Source organism: Stegostoma tigrinum, chromosome 5, assembly GCF_030684315.1.
Source record: "Stegostoma tigrinum isolate sSteTig4 chromosome 5, sSteTig4.hap1, whole genome shotgun sequence".
Taxonomy (NCBI): Eukaryota; Metazoa; Chordata; class Chondrichthyes; order Orectolobiformes; family Stegostomatidae; genus Stegostoma; species Stegostoma tigrinum.
The window spans coordinates 1546858-1566571 of record NC_081358.1 but is presented as its reverse complement, the minus strand read 5'-3'; the positions used below and the strand labels follow the sequence as shown (position 1 = coordinate 1566571).

General features: G+C 41.8%; 1 protein-coding gene across 1 annotated transcript in view; it reads left to right on the top strand.

Moving 5' to 3' along the window:
- The window catches only part of LOC125451616 (septin-7), a 122350-nt gene that overhangs the window by 76430 nt on the left and 26206 nt on the right, over positions 1 to 19714 (top strand). Inside the window, exons 4-8 of the mRNA XM_059646311.1 lie at positions 4036 to 4136; positions 6057 to 6191; positions 7328 to 7445; positions 8840 to 8932; positions 10361 to 10457. Of these exons, the coding sequence (XP_059502294.1) occupies positions 4036 to 4136; positions 6057 to 6191; positions 7328 to 7445; positions 8840 to 8932; positions 10361 to 10457 (544 nt within the window). The remainder of the gene's footprint in view (positions 1 to 4035; positions 4137 to 6056; positions 6192 to 7327; positions 7446 to 8839; positions 8933 to 10360; positions 10458 to 19714) is intronic.

Below are 19714 nucleotides of genomic sequence, written 5' to 3'. Positions count from 1 at the left end.
AGAACAACATTCAAGGGTCCTGAGGAAACTAGGTAGAAACTTTAGAGGCACTGCTTGTAATTTTCCAAATTTCCTTCAGTCCTCTCGCTCACCTCAAGCATAGAAAATTCAAATTGTTACACTTGATTGAGAAAGGTTGTAAAATGACTGACTTGCAATTCAGTCAATTAGTTTAATGTTTGTGTACTTTTTCAACGAGAATCGTCTTGAAGCATTAACCCTGTTTCACATAGAGATACTACTGTAGCTGAGTGTTTCCAGCACTTGATTTCAGATTTTTAGATTCTGCGTAATTTTACTTTTATTTAACAAATTTATGCTAAGATTTTGGGGGAAAGCTTCAAGAAGTGATGATTTGGGAAAAAATTAATAGTCACTTGGGTATCTGAGGGAAGAAAACCAATTTGGATTTGTTTGAAATCATTGGGAGAAAAATGACATTCCAGCACCTTCATACTGCACTCCTCTATTTCAACTCTGAACCATTACCAGCTTATGCAGGGAAATCAACACTCAGCTGGACAAAGAGGATACGCTATCCTATCTGAAAGGTGATTCTTCAGTTAGGAAACTATCCCACAAAGTCAGTTTGTTTCTTGAGAAGCAATGCTCTGCTTCTCTTAGTGAAAAGCTGAGAAACAAAAATGCTCCTCTCTGGGGCTTGCCTGAAATATTCTGTGTCTCACATTATGTTGCAATGATAATTTAGATTGGGATGCTATGAACTCATTTCCCTCTAAGTGATACCACTAACTCATTCAGGGTGTGACTGAGGCAGTAAACATAAGAGCTCGAGCCTAGACATCTGCATGCTAGCAGGGTTCAACACATCTTTGGGCTGGAGAGAATCCTGCATTGGGAGGCGGATGAACCAGTCATTGTGCTCTATACTGGTACAATCATCATTAGCCAGGCAAAGGAATTGGTTTTTGCATAGTCACTGTGAAAAGCTGGGTGCGAAGTTAAGAAGGAACCCCAACATGTCGGCATTATTTCTTGTACCGTGTGTAAATTAGCACAGTAAATTAGATTAAACAGATGATTGCATTGCTCAAAGACCGAGGGAAGTGGGTTCTACTTTGTGGCACTAGCACTAGGGAGAGTGGAATCTATACCATTGGTATGGTACAGGTGAAGATCATGTCAGAGCTGGTGTTGTTGCAACCTGCTTAATGGTGAAATTAGAGAAGATTTTAAGCTTAATCCCTTTCCCCACTGTTAAGCTCAGGAGGATGTTCAACATCAAAAAGTAAGGTGAAGGCTAAAGAGAGAGGTTTCAATATGGGAAAAGATAAACAGACTGACCATAAGAGCCAGAGAGTACCAATCTAAGAATGAAACGACAGATAAGCCTAGAATTTCCAGAGTAAAAATCTGAACATAAAGCTCTCCATCTGAATGCACATAGCACCAGAAATGACAGGAAAATAGTAAAAAGTGGAAGGATACCTCTGAGTTAATGATGGTATTGGCACAATCGAGATGATGACCTCAGTTGAAGAAAGTAAGATGTCGAAAATGTTGGAGTAGAAGTAAATGACAGAATCACTTATTGGCATGATGTTCAGACCCCCTAACTAACCACACAGTATGGTGGAGCATAAGGGAAAAAGTAATGAACTTGTCTAAAAGGCATAGTGATGATTAGGGGAGTTATAATCTCTGTATAAACTGGTGATACCAAGTGGGCAGACGTAGTCTAGTTGAGGAGTTGAGAATTTACAGAGTGTTTTCTTGGAACAGCATGTTCTGAGTTGATCAGAGAGTAGGCTATACTAGATTCAGTGTTGTGCAATGACAGCGAAATAAGTTAATAACCCCATACTTAAGGCATTCAGGCACGAGCAAGCACAATATGATTGAATTTTATTTACAATCTGAGGGAGAAGAGTGACTGAGATTGTATAAATTTGAAAGTTAGCAAAGGAAGTTAAGAGAACATGAAAGCACAAATGGCTGAAGTGAATTGTCAAATTATGTCAAAAGGTAGTTCAAGAGCAGCACGGTGGCAAATATTATAGGGGTTTTTTGAGAACGTCTAGTAGATAAATGAGAGTAAGCAGTGGACGGATGTGGTTAACTAGATGTGTCAATGTCAAACATGAATGAGAGCCCACATTACACAAAGGCAAGTGGTTGGACAGAAGATAAATATTTTTCAACATTCTTTGGATTTTATCAGGATGAAAAATTAGTTGAAAAGAGTTTCAGAAATATTAAAATAGACAGTATAAGCCTCTACAAATATTTAAATAAGAACAGATTAAATAAAATGAACATTGATCCTACAGAAAGTGAAACTGAAATATTAATTACAGAAAATTAGGAGATGACGGATGAATTGAACAGGTTTTTGCATCAGTATTCACTGCTGAGTCAGAAGTGTGCTGTAGAATTGTTGGGAAGAAGCTCCACTTTATCCGCTGCCACCAGGTACTCATGCTGTAGGGGAACAGCTTCCAGCATTTTATTGGTGAACAACGCTGTCATGTGGTGCAAGTGACAGAGGTGTGTGCACCATTTCCTCTCATCTGATTGAAGCACAGTGCTGGTGAGTCTGTCACCTTCTGGCCTTTGCTAGCCCTAGCCAATTGGATCATGTGCCATTGCTACTGCAGGTCATCAGGGTTGTGCCAGAGTGGAGCTGAGAACATGTTGAGCGCAGGAGCTGTAGTGTGCGTAGCCAGCCATTTGTTGAGGCTGTGTCCAGAGGACAGGTGGTCAGGGGATTGTTGCAGTTGCTAGCTGCATACAACCTCTTGGGTGTTATTGGAGGTGGGTGGATGGGGAGTGAGGAGGCCAGGCACGGGGGATCCTCATCAATCACTGACCGTATTCCTACTATGGCATAGTAAATGTGATGTTTGAGCAATCATTTCAGCCAACAAAAAGTGGATGTGCTATGAAATTCTGTCTCCTTGAATTATGCCTTTATCCTAAATATGTTGGGAACCACTGTAGTATCCTCAAACCTGGAATTTGATGCTTGTCATATTAGCGAACATTGGCAGGCCAGGCTTGTATCTGTTGGAGTTTAGAACTGTAAGAGGTGACTTCATTGAAACATTAGAGCGTGAATGATTATGACAGAACTGGCATCTATTGTTCATTGCTAATTGCCCTTGAAGGAGGTGATGATCTGCTGCCTTAAACTGTAGCAGTTGATATTGTGTAGGGAAATCTGCAGTGCCCTTAGGCAAGGTAGATAGGAACAGAATATTTCCTGTTGTGGGAGAATCTCGAACTAGGGATCACTGTTTAAAAATCAGGACTTCCTCATTTAAAACTGATAAGGTGAAATTTTTTTTGTCTGAAGGTGATGACATTGGAATTCTCTTCCTGTGAAGCTGATGGGAGAAGAGTTCTTGAATATTTTTGAGGAAGAGGTAGATTCTTGTTAAGTGAGGGGGAGAAAGATTGTCAGGGTAGATGGAAATGTAGATTTGAGGTTGTAATCAGATCTGTCATGATCTTGAATGGAGGAACAGGCTCGAGGTAATTACTCCTGCTCCTAACTTGTTCATATAAAGAAACAAAGAAACCTACAGCACAGGAACAGGCCCTTCGGCCCTCCAAGCCTGCGCTGATCAAGATCCTCTGTCTAACCTGTCATCTATTTTCTAACGGTCTGTGTCCATTTGCTCCCTGCCCATTCATGTGCCTGTCCAAATATATCTTAAAAGACGCTAATGTGTCTGCGTCTACCACCTCTGCTGGCAACGCGTTCCAGGCGCCCACCACCCTCTGCGAAAAGAACTTCCCATGCATATCTCCCTTAAACTTTCCTCCTCTCACTTCGAACTCATGACCCCTAATAATTGAATCCCCCACTCTGGGGGGGAAAAAGCTTTTTGCTGTTCACCCTGTCTATACCCCTCATGATTTTGTAGGCCTCAATCAGGTCCCCCTTAAATATGTAAATATTTAAAGTAATCTGAATTTTTAAGCCAGTGCATTCAATATTTTTAAGATCATTGGACCCTTTTACTGTGTAAGCATTATCTTGGTATTATAATTATTGTTTTCATGTTCTAGGTTGAACAGTCAAAAGTATTCATTAAAGAAGGTGGTGTTCAGTTATTACTCACAATAGTCGATACACCAGGGTTTGGCGATGCTGTGGACAACAGTAACTGGTAAGTTTTTTTGAAAAAATGAATATTACGGAATGATCTTGGACTTGTCAGGAATCTTTAGCATTATCTACAAGTGTTTAATTGTTCATAACTTATGTTTGAAAGATGGTTATTGTTGGCTAGGTAGCCGTTTTGTGCTCATTAAGGTGCCGGAAATGGCCGCAAGGGAAAATGTTGTTTCATTCTGATAGTGTGCTCCTGAGATGCTGCTTGGCCTGCTGTGTTCATCCAGCTCCACACTTTTTGTTATCTTGGATTCTCCAGCATCTGCAGTTCCCATTATCACTGATTCATTCTGATAAAGATTAGTGATACATTTTTGCTCAGTAGACCAGACGAATTGTCTCTTTCTTAAATGGTGCTTTCATAGAAGCAGATTGATTGCTCTTGAATTTAATATATCACCTGAGATGCTGTTTACTAATGCAACATTGCCTAAGTACTGCGCTGAAGTGAGGCCTCAAGTGGACTTGAATTCATGCACCTTTAACCTAGGTGCAAGTGTTGAAATTATATCACAGCTTGATCATGCCTCTTTAACACCACCCCCAAGGTAAAAGCTGTATCCGTGTTTTAAATCAGGATTACATCTGCCTCCTATGGGTACTATTTTGAAACAAAAGCAGGAGAGGTTTCCCTGGAGTGTTTCAATCTCCACAAAATGAATTATTTAATCATTTTTGTTTTGGTTGTAGGAGTTTCTTGTGCATAAAGTGACAGCTGCATTTGCTATAATGGTGACTGTATAGCTGAAGTACTTTTGAAGTAAAGCATTTTGCCGCCCGGACGAATTCCAGTTTAGCTACAGCATTGCTAATTTTTAATGTCAGTTATTTGATTTGGTTTGAATTATTGGACAGAATATATTGATTGGCTGCCTTGAGCATTTTTCAACAATTTGTACTTGAAAATCACTTTAATGTCATTAAACAGCCCAAGGTACTACAAAAGAGTTTGGTTAACCGAGATTTGTCACTGAGCCCCATAAGGAGTTATTGAGACAGATGATCAAAACCTCAATCCAACAAATGAGTTTTAGAAATTGCTGTAAAGAAGAGTGGCTGATAGTAGGAGAAATTTATGGCGTGAATTCCAGAACTTAGAACCCAGGTAGCTGAAGGCATTGTCGTCTATGTTGGACCGATTTAAAGTTGCCTTGCTTAAGAGAACAGAAAGAGGGAGCACAAATATCTTGGAGCATTGTATTAAACTATGGTAGAGTGAAGCCATGGAGAGAATTTGTAAAAACAAAAAAAAAGAGTATTTTAAAGAGGGGCATTCCGGAATTGGAACCCATGCATGTTTGAGTGTACAGGCTGAAGGATGAATATGAGAGCGCGCCAGAAAGAAACTGGCCTTCAGAGTTTTGGATGAATTCATTTTTGCAGATGACAGAAGGTGGGAGGTATAGTAATAGTCTAAATGTAGCCTAAGCATGGATGGGATTACTTGGGATTGTTTTGAATTAATTGCTTATGCATTTGCTTGACAGAATATACAGCAACGTACTTTTTGAATAATCCTTCTGTGCTATATTATTCTGTCACTCTATGTACTTTCTCAAGCATTTTATTGCATCCTGGACTGGATATACAATCTATGTTCACTGCAATTCCTCATTGAATAAAATGGAGCTTCTTTGTTTATTGAACCCTCAAAAGCTTTTGTACTCACCCAGAGGGTTTTCTTACTATAATTGAAATTCATTTTTGTTTTGATTGTACAAGAAAAATCAAAACTAAAAGTCAAAACACAATTTTTTTTTGAATTTCTATTTTATGAAAAGTTTAAGAAGCTTCAGTAAAAGCTGTGTAGCTACATTTAGTGATCACCACATTTTTAAAAATTGCTACTGCGGTTGTGGCGCAGTATTGAAGATCCAGATTAACTAACTAAATGCCTTGGTGTTTGACTTTCCAGCTGGCAACCTGTCATTGATCACATCGATAGCAAATTTGAAGATTACCTTAATGCTGAATCCCGTGTGAACCGGCGCCAGATGCCAGACAGCAGGGTTCATTGTTGTTTATACTTCATTGCTCCTTCAGGACATGGGTTTGTAAAACATTTCACAAAATAGCTATAGTTGATTTTTCTAGCTAGTGTTGAATCTATTATGGATTTAACTTTCTTGGAAAGAAGTGTGTTTACTGATCATCTTTCACCCTGAAAAATCAGTAAACAAACCAATAGAAATTTTTATATAACCTAGAAATTGAAAAGGAAGAACCACTGTTTCATGATGAATACAGATTAATTGCCTCAAAACTTGCAGCATTTTTCCAACAATCCTTGGTTTTAAAGCAGTTCTTTCTTTATTTCAATCCACAACCTAAAATACTGAAAAATAAAAAGACCTGGTCTGTACACTTCTTCAAGTCTCTTATTTGCCTTTGGAATGGTGGGTGCATTTCTGGAAGTTCACAGTATATTTGTGTAGGAGTCTTCCATACTACTTCATGCTGTATGAATGGTTTGAGTAACTGGTGTATGCATTGAACTGCTTTAAAATTCTGGTGACTGAGAGAAAACTTTGTCCTGTCTGAAAGATGGATGCCTCTGGCATTCAGAGCTATTTTTCAAGCATTGCAGCTGATATCCACTTTTAGTGTATGATGTGTTTCCAACTGGGACTATGGGCCTATCAGGAATGGGAGAAATATCTTTTTTTCTCTACCTAGAGCCACTGAATTTAAATGTTTGTTGAGAGAATTGACATCCTGGGATCTTAACAAAATGAGTAATAGATTTGTTTGCTCCTGGAGATCTTTCTAAGATCAAAGTGCATCATATTTGATAATTATAATCCACTACAAAAACAATAAAACTCAGGTGGCTAATGCAGACTAAATACTTCAGAAATAAATTTCCTTTTCTGAAAGGATATTAAAAATCAGCATATATGTCTTTACATTTCTGTGGTTCATACGTTTCACCAACCGTCAACTAAGGCTGTAGAAAAAGTGTACCCGGTGGGTTGCAGGCAGAAATGCTCATCTGAAGTCAGTTGACCAATTCTGCTTTGTACCCTCAGTCTAGAATGTTCTATTAGATAAACTCCTCAATGTTTGACAGTTGTGTAGCACAAAATTAAAACATATCATGTGATGTCTTTACTTTTTAATTTACTAAACAAAGATTTCTGCCGTTGGACGGATAATCTTGCTAACTTGGGTACTGCATTTCTGTAGACTAAAGCCGTTGGATATTGAATTTATGAAACGCCTACATGAAAAGGTCAATATCATTCCACTCATTGCCAAAGCAGACACCCTTACCCCTGAAGAATGTCAGCAGTTCAAGAGACAGGTGAGAAGACAGTTGCTAGTAGTTTTGAATGTATTATCTTTTCTTACAAGATGTGTCTGACCAGGTCGAAGTTATATTTCAACAAATTTTGTACAGTGTCCATCATTACAGCAAAGATTTCTTAACATGATTATATGGTTAGAAGCAAATGATGACAAACTCATCAATGCATGTAAAGTTTAAAGCAAGGGAGCATTTGAAAATTGATTCATTCATCTCATGCACACTATTATGGCATGAATGAGTAACTTGAGAGTACCATCTGGGACAAAACAGTGTGCTTGACTGTCACTGTACCCCCCCCCCCCCCCCACCTGCAAACATTCTCTCCCCCGCCCTTAAATTACTGATGCACAATGGTAGCAGTGTGTATAGTGGTATGAAATGCACATGATAACTCACTGAATTTTCTTTGTTAGTACCTTCCAAGCTCTCAAATTCTACCACCTAGAAGGGTAAGGGCAATAGATGCATGGAAACACCACCACCACCTTCAAAGTGTTCTCTTCCAAATGACACATCATCCTGACTTGACACTGAACCGTTATTCCTTCATTATCACTGGATCAAAACCCTGGAATTCCTTCTTTTATAATGTGAGGGCCTCCCTACCCTCCAAGGGCTGCAGTGATTCTTGAAGGAAGCTTAAACTGGAGTGTAAATTGAATAGAACCTGGGAGATGTGCAAAACATGAAGAAAATTATGAACAATCATGTCATGGGTAACTATTCCACTAAGCACTGAATGTGAGAAAACCCAAAAGAATGATGTTCTCAACATTTTGTCTGGGGCAGTTAGGGTTCAACAGTAATGCTGGCATAACCAGCAATGCCCACACCCTGTGATGGTATTTTTTAAAAATATGCCCCAGTTTACAAGTGTGCACTGACTGCTGTAGTGTGAAAGGTTCCACTAATTGTTTTTGATGTTTAAGTCCCCAATATCTTCAGTTTGAAACTATAGACTTCCAGTTTAACTTCTCACAGTTTGCTCCTAAAATCACTCCTACATCATGCTTGAACATTGATTAAAGTGATCTTTTAAAATAAGAAATACAGCTTATGTGCTAGGTATAAAACAAAATTTAGCCAACGGCTTAAGTCTTTCACTCATGTTTCATTGGATATCCAATGTAGAGGAAACCATTGTGCATTTAGTGCTTGAGCTAGCTTTTGGGTACAGTATGCAATTAATTTTACTGCTATTTTAATTCGCAGTGCTGCCTTTATTTTTATGTCAGGTATTTGTCCAGTACCCTACCTAAAGTTACTGTTGAATCTGATTGCATTAACAGCAGCATTTCCCAGATCATCATAACTCACTTGATGGAAAGAACTTAACCTTTCTTCTCTTTTTTTTATGGATAACAGTTCAGCAATAACTATTGTTACAGGTGATGCGAGAAATCCAGGAACATAAAATAAAGATATATGAATTCCCAGAAACTGATGATGAAGAAGAAAACAAGTTGGTAAAAAAGGTTAAGGTAGTGTATCATTGGGGGCTTGTGTTTCCAGTACATTCTCCTATATTACTTACGTGATGAGAGACTTCTCTAGAGGGAGACATTTGTTATAACTGAAGTAACTTATTTAATTTCAGTGGAATCAGCGTTTCATGCTGAAGGAAATATTACCTTTACACTAATGCTAAATGGAAGAATTTAAAAATTAGATTAATGTTTTTATGCAGATTACTTTGCTGAAGGATTTACTGTGCTGAAAAATTAACTTTCAAACATTGCATTTGGAAAAAAACACGTGGGAAGTTTATCAACCAGAAAATTCTGATCTAAATCCTAACCTGGTTTTAACACTCAGTTTTTAAAGTACAATAGCTATTGTTTAACATGCTAAAATCATCACCCTAAAATAGGGCAGAAATATTGCCCTAATGAATAAGTTTATCAAATATGGTTACCTGTCAATTAATGAGCAATTAGAAAAATGCCAGTGAAATGCCTGCCTAATCGGAGTGATTTGCTGTGCATAAAGAAAAGGGTGTGTTTTAAGTGGCTCTTGTAGCACAGTGTAGTGTCCGTGCCTTGGGCCAGAAGGCCGGGCTCAAGTATACCAATAGTATACCAAAACATGTCAGTAAATAGGCTGATTAAAATGTCTACCATGGAAAAGCCAGGAATGAACAGATGGTAAACACGGAATATTTGCAGTACAGGTGGGGGCCATTTAGTAGATTGTAGCTCTGTGACAATTTTTTTTATCCTCTAAATTGCCGTTCATGTGCTGAATATTTTACACCCATATGAAAAGGCATTGGCTTGCTAAGAATTCCCAGCATGCTTGCATAGACCGGTTAATTCTGGATAGGATCATTTTCATTTCTCTGCAATTAGACCACACCAGTCTGTCTTTTTCAATTATTTGTCCAATTCCCTTTTGCAAAACAGTAATGAATATCCTTTCACCATCCTTTCTAGTAGCACATTCCAAATCGTGACCTGCTGGGGGTGGCAGGGAGGACTTGATCTCACTTCTGGTTCTTGTACAGAATTTAAAATTTTTCTTCCCCTTAACCCCTCTTCTGACAATGCTAACTTCAATTTCTCCATATAACAGAAGTCTTTTATCCTTTGTACGATTTTGAGCATTCTCCTCAGGATCCTTTTTTCTTTTGAAGCGTATTGCTAGAATTGGACACTACTCCAGACGGTAGCTGCCGGTTGATTTACAAACGTTGAGCATAAATTCTGTACTTGGCAATGTAATGTGCACAAAATTATTTTCCTTTTGAAGTTTTCAAATCATAAATGCTAATTTGATCCCAACTAAATTATATTTGAAGTTTTAGCTGAAATGAAGCCCCATAAGTTGACTTCAATTTTTCCACATTCTTAACTGTTAAATATAACCGGACAAAAATTGTACTGATGTATTTGAATGTCAATCTTTTCCAGGATCGTTTACCTCTAGCTGTTGTAGGTAGTAATACTATTATAGAGGTGAATGGAAAACGAGTCAGAGGAAGACAATATCCATGGGGAGTTGCCGAGGGTAAGCCTATGTGTTTCTTCCTTTCATTACGTTGAAGCTTGTAATCATTTAAATTACTTGAAAACAGTTATATTAATTTTTAACAAAAGTAAACTTGATGTTTGCAGTTCCTGTCTTTCACACATTATCTTAAAAAGGCTTGAATTTATAGAGTTATAAAGGTTTACAGCACAGAGAAAAGACTTCTGACCCATTGAGTCTATGCTCCTAATGGACATCTAAATGCTACTTAAATATTACATTTCAGTGATGACTTTCATTCTCTCAGGACGCTATTTTTCAGCCACTGAAGTACCCTTGAAATGTAGGCACTGTTGCATGTAAGAAACTCATCAGCCTGCACATGAGTAGCATGATTCGATAGCCTGATTTTTCTGATGTTGTATAAGTGGTGAATATTGACCCTGGAACACAAGCGTGAACTCTGTCAATATGATGCTTAGGTTTGATTATGTACTTAAATTTCTCTGTAGCAGCAATTTGACAAAATAACAAAATAAATTCTCTGAAAATGCAATTTTTTGAGTCATAGATAATTCCCAGTGTTCGCTGCAGTTCTGACCTAAACATGATGCAAATGGAAAGTTTGCTTAATTCTTAGAATTAACACTTAAAACTTGGATAAAATAGGGCAATCAGTGAAAAATCATGGCTTTTGTTTTGGCCATTTTCGACATTGGTTGTTTGCATGCTGTTGAAATCAACATTTGGTTCATATTCTTAAGGAATCTGGGCACTTGTTGGAATTCAGAATTTAAATTACAGCTTTTGATGCACCATTTGAATTTTGTGACGGGGGTGCTTAATTTGAACCATGGTGTAATGAACAACTCTGGCAACTTATTTGACCAGTGGCGCAAATTCATGTTTAATTACATTAGATTTTAGCTTTTAGGAGATGAGCAGTCGGCCGTGTATCTGAAACTGAAGATGCTTCTTTACTGTGGTATCAGATATGTCACGTATGGTTTTATGTTTCATTATCTTGCGCAGTACACAGAGTGTTTTCAGTGTTGGGGTGATCTAAGTTTTTACTATTTGCATTCTTCCAAATAATTTGGGTAGAAGTCACCATTTTCAGGACGGAGCAATTTCCTTATTCAACTATCTAAGCAGTGGGATTTGTCCCAATAATTATGGGATCAGACAAAAGGTAATCCACATTACCGGTTATATCCCTTTGAACTTCATGTCATCAGTGTGAGGCTCAGATTCTAAGTGTTAAATCCTACAGTAAAAAGAAAGTAAATCATGACTTCAGTGTACAACTCTGGGAGTATGGAACTCATTGCCCAACGAAATGCTTGAGGCATTCAACATAGATACATTTAAGAAGAAGCTAAACAAGTACGTGAGGGAGAAAAGAAAAGGGGGATATTTTAGTTTGTGAAATATTGAGATGTAGACGACTTGTCAAGTTGAGATTGCTTGAGCAAAATAGCCTGTTATTGTGCTGCATATGCTGTCACATTTGTGCACTAATTTAACCATTTGCCAGACACTGTCAAAAGATTGTTAAATTCTTTAATAAATCACTTCTCTTGGACATGATTTATCTTTTATTTTGTGTGAAGAGTGCATTCATGTTTCTTTGCCGAACTGTCATTGTTAATGAAATATGCCTTTTACACGTGTTGAAATCAATTGTTGAAAAAAATTTATATAGCTCGTCTTGCTGTTTGTTAGATCAAGAGGAGAAACTGGGAGTTTTGAAGAGCCTGTGGACTTGAAAGGTTAACTTTTTCTTTCTGCTTCCACAAATGCTACCATGTCTGCAGAGTTTCTCCAGCAGTTTGAGCTTCTGTTTGGTTTACACAATCCAGTGGCCTTGATGCTGCAGTGCTTGCATGTATGTTGCACTTGAAAGCTACTCTAGATGACCAAAATACTGCCCAGCATCAGGAGTGGGCTTGGTGAGAGCGTGCACATTATATGCACAAATGCAAAAAGACACCATTTGCAAGTGAGATAACCAGGTATAGAGCTGGATAAATACAGCAGGCCAAGCAGCATCGGAGGAGCAGGAAGGCAGACGTTTTGGGCCTAGACCCCCCCCCCCCCCCCCCCAGAAATGGGGAGGGGAAGGGGATTCTGTAATAAATAAGGAGGGGGAGGCAGATAGAAGATGGATAAAGGAGAAGATAGGTGGAGAGGAGACAGACAGGTCAAAGAGACGGGGATGAAGCTGGATAGGTCAAGGAGGTGGGATGAGGCTGGTTGGTAGGAGGTAGTGGTGGAGCTTGAGGTGGGGCGGAAGGACAGGTTAGGGAGGCGGGGATGAGCAGAGCTGGTTTTAGGATGCAGTAGGGGGAGGGGAGATTTTGAGGCTTGTGAAATCCACATTGGTACCATTGGGCTTCAGGGTTCCCAAGTGGGAATGAGTTTCTGCTTCTGCAACCTTCAGGTGGCATTGTTGTGGCACTGGAGGAAGCCCAGGATGTGCGTGACATCTGAGGAATGGGAGGGGAGTTGAAATGGGTCATGACTGGGAGGTGCAGTCGTTTGTCACAAACCAAGCATAGGTGTTCCACAAAGGGGTCTCCAAGCCTCCGTTTAGTTTGCCCGATGTAGAAGAGGCCACATGGGGAACAGCGGATCCAGTATACCTCATCAGATGTGCAGGTGATGTGGAAGGTGTTCTTGGGGCCTGGGATGGGGGAGGTGTCGGGGGCAGGTGTAGCACTTGCTTTGGTTGCAGGGAAAAGTGCCAGGGGTGGTGGGGCTGGTGGCAAGTGTGGAGCAGACAAGGGAGTCACAGAGTGGTCCCTCTGGAAGGCAGGCAAGGGTGGGGAGGGAAAAATGTCTTCGGTGGGGTCAGATTGCAGGTGGCGAAAGTGCTGGAGGATTGATCCGTTGGATCCGGAGGTTGGTGGGGTGGAATGTGAGGACACGGGGGATTCTGCTTTTGTTGTTGCGACGAGGGTGTTGTGGGAAATGAGACACACGGTTGAGGGCGTTTTCGACCACTGAAGAGGAAGTTGCGGTCTTTGAAAAAATGAGGACATCTGGGATGTCTGAGGGTGGAAAGCCTCATCACGGGAGCAGATGCAGTGGAGGCAAAGGAATTGGGAATAGGGGATGGCCTTTTTGCAGGAAGGCGGGTGAGAGGAGGTGTATTCTAGGTAGCTGTAGGAGTTGATAGGCTTGAAATGGATATCCATTTCTAGTCGGTTGCCAGAGATGGAGACAGAGGTCCAGGAAGGGGGGAGATGTTTCAGAGATGGTCCAGGTGAGCTTAAGGTTGGGTTGGAAGGTTTTAGTGAAGTGAATGAACAGTTCGAGCTCCTCGTGGGAGCATGAGGCAGTGCCGATACAGACATCGATGTAATGGAGGAAGAGGTGGGGAATAGGGATTGTTCTGCGTATCCTGCAAAGAGGCAGGCCTAGCCTGAGCCCCTGCAGGTCCCATGGCCGCCCCCTTTGTCTGTAGGAAGTGGGAGGCATTTGCAAGTGATTTGGGAATATTGTTTGATTCAAGTGAAACTGACTTGAAGTGAAGCCTCTGATCTAACCTGGTAAAACTGTGACCAGACGTGCAGCAAACCACCTGTCTGCGGTAGAGTTTTAAACAATTCCAAGACCAAATATGGGTGGAGATGACTTGTGTTATTTATAGATTAAGCATCTTTTCTGAATTTTATTGCTTTTTGGGGTTATGACTGAATTATTCTGATCAGAAAGAATTAAGGTACTCAAGGGAGCAACTATGTGATGTCATATTATTGGGTGACTGCTTTGTGTTATTCAAATAACTCAACTAAAAGTTTGTTTACCAATCAGGTATCTTGAATTAAAAGTTAATCCTGTATTTGTTTAATTCCTTGATGAATTAGCTGTCTCATATGGGGAGTACACATGTTTTTAATCTGTTTGGAGTTATGTTTTAGGAATAAAAATACAACGGTCCTGGTTGTTTCAGAAATTAACTTGCACTTGCTTTAAAAAAAAGGGCATGTTCACATTAACAATTCTAAAGGAATTGCACTGTTAGTTCTGTTAGAGAAAAAGGCAGGTGAAAAATACGTATCCTTGCAAATTTCAAGCCAAAAGCATCTTTATTCAAAGGAGCGCTACGTGGTGAACACAAATCAGCATTTCCAGGCACCAGTTCCAGAGGAAATGCTTTCCAGTCTTTGTAGTGTGTTGCTTTCAGGAAATTGAGGGGGCCTCGTTTTGGGGCAGCAGCAGCTGTACTGGTGAGGAAATAAGATTGGAAGATTGTCTTGTCCCTGTAGGTTGCTGTTGAGTTTCTGAGCCGGAACTGCCTGAAACGTGATGTTGTCTGTTTGTGGTGGCAGCACTTAAACAGGATGAGTGACAATAAAAGATAACAAAGTGTGGAGCTGGATGAGCACAGCAGGCCAAGCAGCATCTCAGGAGCACAAAAGCTGACGTTTCGGGCCGAGACCCTTCATCAGAGAGGGGGTTGGGGAGAGGGTTCTGAAATAAATAGGGATGGGGGGGGGGGGGGGGGGGGTGCAGACCGAACATGGATAGAGGAGAAGATAGGCGGAGAGGAGAGTATAGGTGGGGAGGGGATAGGTCTGTCTGGGGAGGACGGACGGGTCAAGGAGGCGGGATGAGGTTGGTAGGTGGGAAATGGAGGGGCGGCTTGAGGTGAGAGGAGGGGATAGGTGAGAGGAAGAACAGATTAGGGAGGCAGGGACGAGCTGGGCTGGTTTTGGGATGTAGTGGGGGAGGGGGGATTTTGAAGCTTGTGAAATCCACATTATTACCATTGGGCTACAGGGTTCCCAAGCGGAATATGAGTTGCTGTTCCTGCAACCTTCGGGTGGCATCATTGTGGCACTGCGGGAGGCCCATGATGGACATGCCATCGTGGGAGTGGGAGGGGAAGTTAGAATGGTTCATGACTGGGAGGTGCAGTTGTTTATTGCAAACCAAGCGTAGGTGTTCTGCACAGCGATCCCCAAGCCTCCGTTTGGTTTCCCCAATGTAGAGGAAGCCACACCGGGTACAGTGGATACAGTATACCACATTGGCAGATGTGCTGGTGAACATCTGCTTTATATGGAAAGCTATCTTGGGGCCTGGGATGGGGGTGAGGGAGGTGGTGTGGGGGAAAAGTGTAGCACTTCCTGCGGTCGCAGGGGAAGGTGCCGGGTGTGGTGGGGTTGGAGGGGAATGTGGAGCGGACAGGGGAGTCGCAGAGAGTGATCTCTCCAGAAGGCAGGCAAGGGTGGGGATAGAAAAATGTCTTGGGTGGTGGGGTCGGATTGTAGATGGCGGAAGTGTCGGAGGATGATGTGTTGTATCCGGAGATTGGTGGGGTGGTATGTGAGGACGCGGGGGATTCTCTTAGGGCAGTTATTGCGAGGGCGGGGTGTGAGGGATGTGTTGCGGGAGACACGGTCAAGGGCATTCTTGACCACAGCGGGGGGGATGTTGCGGCCCTTGAAGAACGCGGACATCTGGGATGTGCAGGAGTGAAATGCCTCATCCTGGGAGCAGATGCGGCAGAGACGAAGGAAGTGGGAATAGGGGTTGGAATTTTTGCAGGGGGATGGGTGGGAGGAGGTGTATTCTAGGTAGCTGTGGGAGTTGGTGGGCTTGAAGATATAGAACATAGAACATTACAGGCCCTTCAGCCTTCGATGTTGTGCCGACCTGTCATAGCAATCTCAAGCCCATCTAACGTACACTATTCCACGTACGTCCATATGCTTGTCCAATGACGACTTAAATGTACCTAAAGTTGGCGAATCTACTACCGTTGCAGGCAAAGCGTTCCATTCCCTTACTACTCTGAGTAAAGAAACTACCTCTGACATCTGTCCTATATCTTTCACCCCTCAATTTAAAGCTACGCCCCCTCGTGCTCGCTGTCACCATCCTAGGAAAAAGGCTCTCCCTATCCACCCTATCTAACCCTCTAATTATTTTATATGTCTCAATTAAGCCACCTCTCAACCTTCTTCTCTCTAATGGAAACAGCCTCAAGTCCCTCAGCCTTTCCTCGTAAGACCTTCCCTCCATACCAGGCAACATCTTAGTAAATCTCCTCTGCACCCTTTCCAAAGCTTCCACATCCTTCTTATAATGCGGTGACCAGAACTATACACAATACTCCAAGTGTGGCCGCACCAGAGTTTTGTACAGCTTCACCATAAGCTCTTGGTTCCGGAACTCGATCCCTCTATTAATAATAGCTAAAACACTGTACGCCTTCTGAACAGCCCTGTCAACCTGGGTGGCAACTTTCAAGGATCTGTGTACATGGACACCGAGATCTCTCTGCTCATCTACACTGCTGAGAATCTTACCATTAGCCCTGTACTTTGCCTTCTGGTTACTCCTACCAAAGTGCATCACCTCACACTTGTCTGCATTAAATTCCATTTGCCACCTCTCAACCCAGCTCTGCAGCTTATCTATGTGTCTCTGCAACCTACAGCATCCTTTGTCACTATCCACAACTCCACTGACCTTAGTGTCGTCTGCAAATTTACTAACCTATCCTTCTACGCCCTCATCCAGGTCATTTATAAAAATGACAAACAGCAGTGGACCCAACACTGACCCTTGCGGTACACCACTAGTAACTGGTCTCCAGGATGAACATTTCCCATCAACTACCACCCCCTGTCTTCTTTCAGCAAGCCAATTTCCGACCCAAACTGCTACATCTCCCACAATTCCATTCCTCCGCATTTTGTACAATAGCCTATTGTGGGGAGCATTATCGAACGCCTTGCTGAAATCCATATAAACCACATCAACTGGTTTACTCTCATCTACCTGTTTGGCCACCTTTTCTAAGAACTCAGTAAGGTTTGTGAGGCACGACCTTCCCTTCACAAAACCATGCTGACTATCCGTAATCAATTTATTCTTTTCTAGATGATTATAAATCCTATCCCTTGTAACCTTTTCCAACACTTTACCAACAACTGAGGTAAGGCTCACTGGTCTATAATTACCAGAGTTGTCTCTACTCCCCTTCTTGAACAGGGGAACCATATTTGCTATCCTCCAGTCATCTGGCACTATTCCCGTAGACAATGACGAGTTAAAGATCAATGCCAAAGGCTTGGCAATTTCCTCCCTGGCTTCCCAGAGTATCTGAGGATAAATCCCATCTGGCCCAGGGGACTTACCTATCTTCACCTTCTGAAGGATTTCTAATACCTCTTCCTTGTGAACCTCAATCCCACCTAGTCTAGTAGCCTGTATCTCGGTATTCTCCTCGACAACATTGTCGTTTTCTGGAGTGAATGCTGTTGAAAAATATTCATTTAGCGCTTCCCCTATTTTATCTGACTCCACACTACTGTCCTTGATTGGGCCTAATCTTACTTTCGTCATTCTTTTATTCCTTAAATACCTATAGAAAGCCTTGGGGTTTACCCTGATCCTATCCGCCAATAACTTCTCATGTCTCCTGGCTCTTTTGAGCTCTCTTAGGTCTTTCCTGGCTACCTCGTAGCCCTCAAGTACCCTAACTGAGCCTTCACATCTCATCCTAACATAAGCCGCCTTCTTCCTCTTGACCAGAGATTCCACCTCCTTCGTAAACCACGGCTCCCGCACTCTACAGCTTCCTCCCTGCCTGACAGGTACGTACTTATCTAGGACACACAGGAGCTTTTCCTTGAATAAGCTCCACATTTCTAATGTGCCCATCCCCTGCAGTTTCCTTCCCCATTCTATGCTCCTTAAATCTTGCCTAATCTCATCATAATTGCCTTTCCCCCAGCTATAACTCTTGCCCAGTGGTATACTCCTATCCCTTTCCATCAATAAAGTAAACATAACAGAATTGTGATCGCTATCACCAAAGTGCTCACCTACTTCCAAATCTAACACCTGGCCGGGCTCATTACCCAGTACCAAATCTAATGTGGCTTCGCCCCTTGTTGGCCTATCTACATACTGTGTGAGGAAGCCTTCCTGCACACTCTGGACAAAAACTGACCCATCTATAGTACTCGAACTATAGTGTTCCCAGTCAATATCTGGAAAGTTGAAGTCCCCCATGACAACTACCCTGTCTCTCTCAATCCTATTGAGAATCATCTTTGCTATCCTTTCCTGACGACATCAGTTTCTAGCTGGTTGCCTGAGATGGAGACAGAGGGGTCCAGGAAGGTGAGGGATGTGTTGGACATGGCCCAGGTGAACTTGAGGTTGGGGTGGAAGTTTTTGAAGTGGATGAACTGTTCGAGCTCCTCTTGGGAGCAAGAGGCGGCGCCGATACAGTCATCAATGTAACGGAGGAAGAGGTGGGGTTTGGGGCCTGTGTAGGTGCAGAAGAGGGACTGTTCCACGTAACCTACCAAGAGGCAGGCATAGCTTGGCCTCATGTGGGTACCCATGGCCAATCCCTTTGTCTGTAGGAAGTGGGAGGCATTGAAATAGAAGTTGTTGAGGGTGAGGTCGAGTTCGGCTAGGTGGATGAGGATGTCGGTGGAGGGGGACTGGTCGGGCCTGTGGGACAGCAAGAAGCAGAGGGCCTTAAAGCCATCTGCATGAGGAATGCAGGTGTCTCGGGACTGGACGTCCATGGTGAAAATGAGGTGTTGGGGGGCCAGGGAAGTTCTGGAGGAGGTGGAGGGCATGGGTGGTGTCACGGACGTAGGTGGGGAGTTCCTGGCCCAAGGGGGAAGAAAATGGAGTCCAGATGGGTGGAGATGATGAGTTCGGTTGGGCAGGAGCAGGCGGAGATAATGGGTCGGCCAGGGCAGGCAGGTTTGTGGATTTTGACAAGGAGATAAACGGGCAGTGTGGGGTTGCTTGTTAAGTGACATGTTTATGAAGTGACAATAAACCCTGCTTGATAGATAGGGGCATGATTTAAACAGTAACTTTATTTTTCCTGCTTTTGTCTGTATTAAAAAAGTGGAATAATATTGACTTCCATGTGCAAGTCTTCTGTCCAAATGTTCTTTCCTAATTGAAATGCCATCCTTTTTAGAGAAGTAAACTTGTGCGAACTAGATTTATTGAAAAGTAAAACCTTGGTCTTTAATAGTTGTTACTTGCAGTGAAAACTTGCAAATGATTAACTGTAAATCTACAGCAGAGAGTCATGTTTTTCTATGATAGAAAAGATACAGTAGAATATCTATCTTGGTGTGATGAGATCTAATGAGTTTTAGCAATCAATATCTGTGTATATTATTAAAACTTCATGATAGTGTGTGGAGGGAGTAGGGGGTTGAAGGATAGGAGATGGACTTGTCATTTTTTTTTAAGGTCCCCCCTCCTGAGAGTTTGTTTAAAAAAAAGTACAAAAA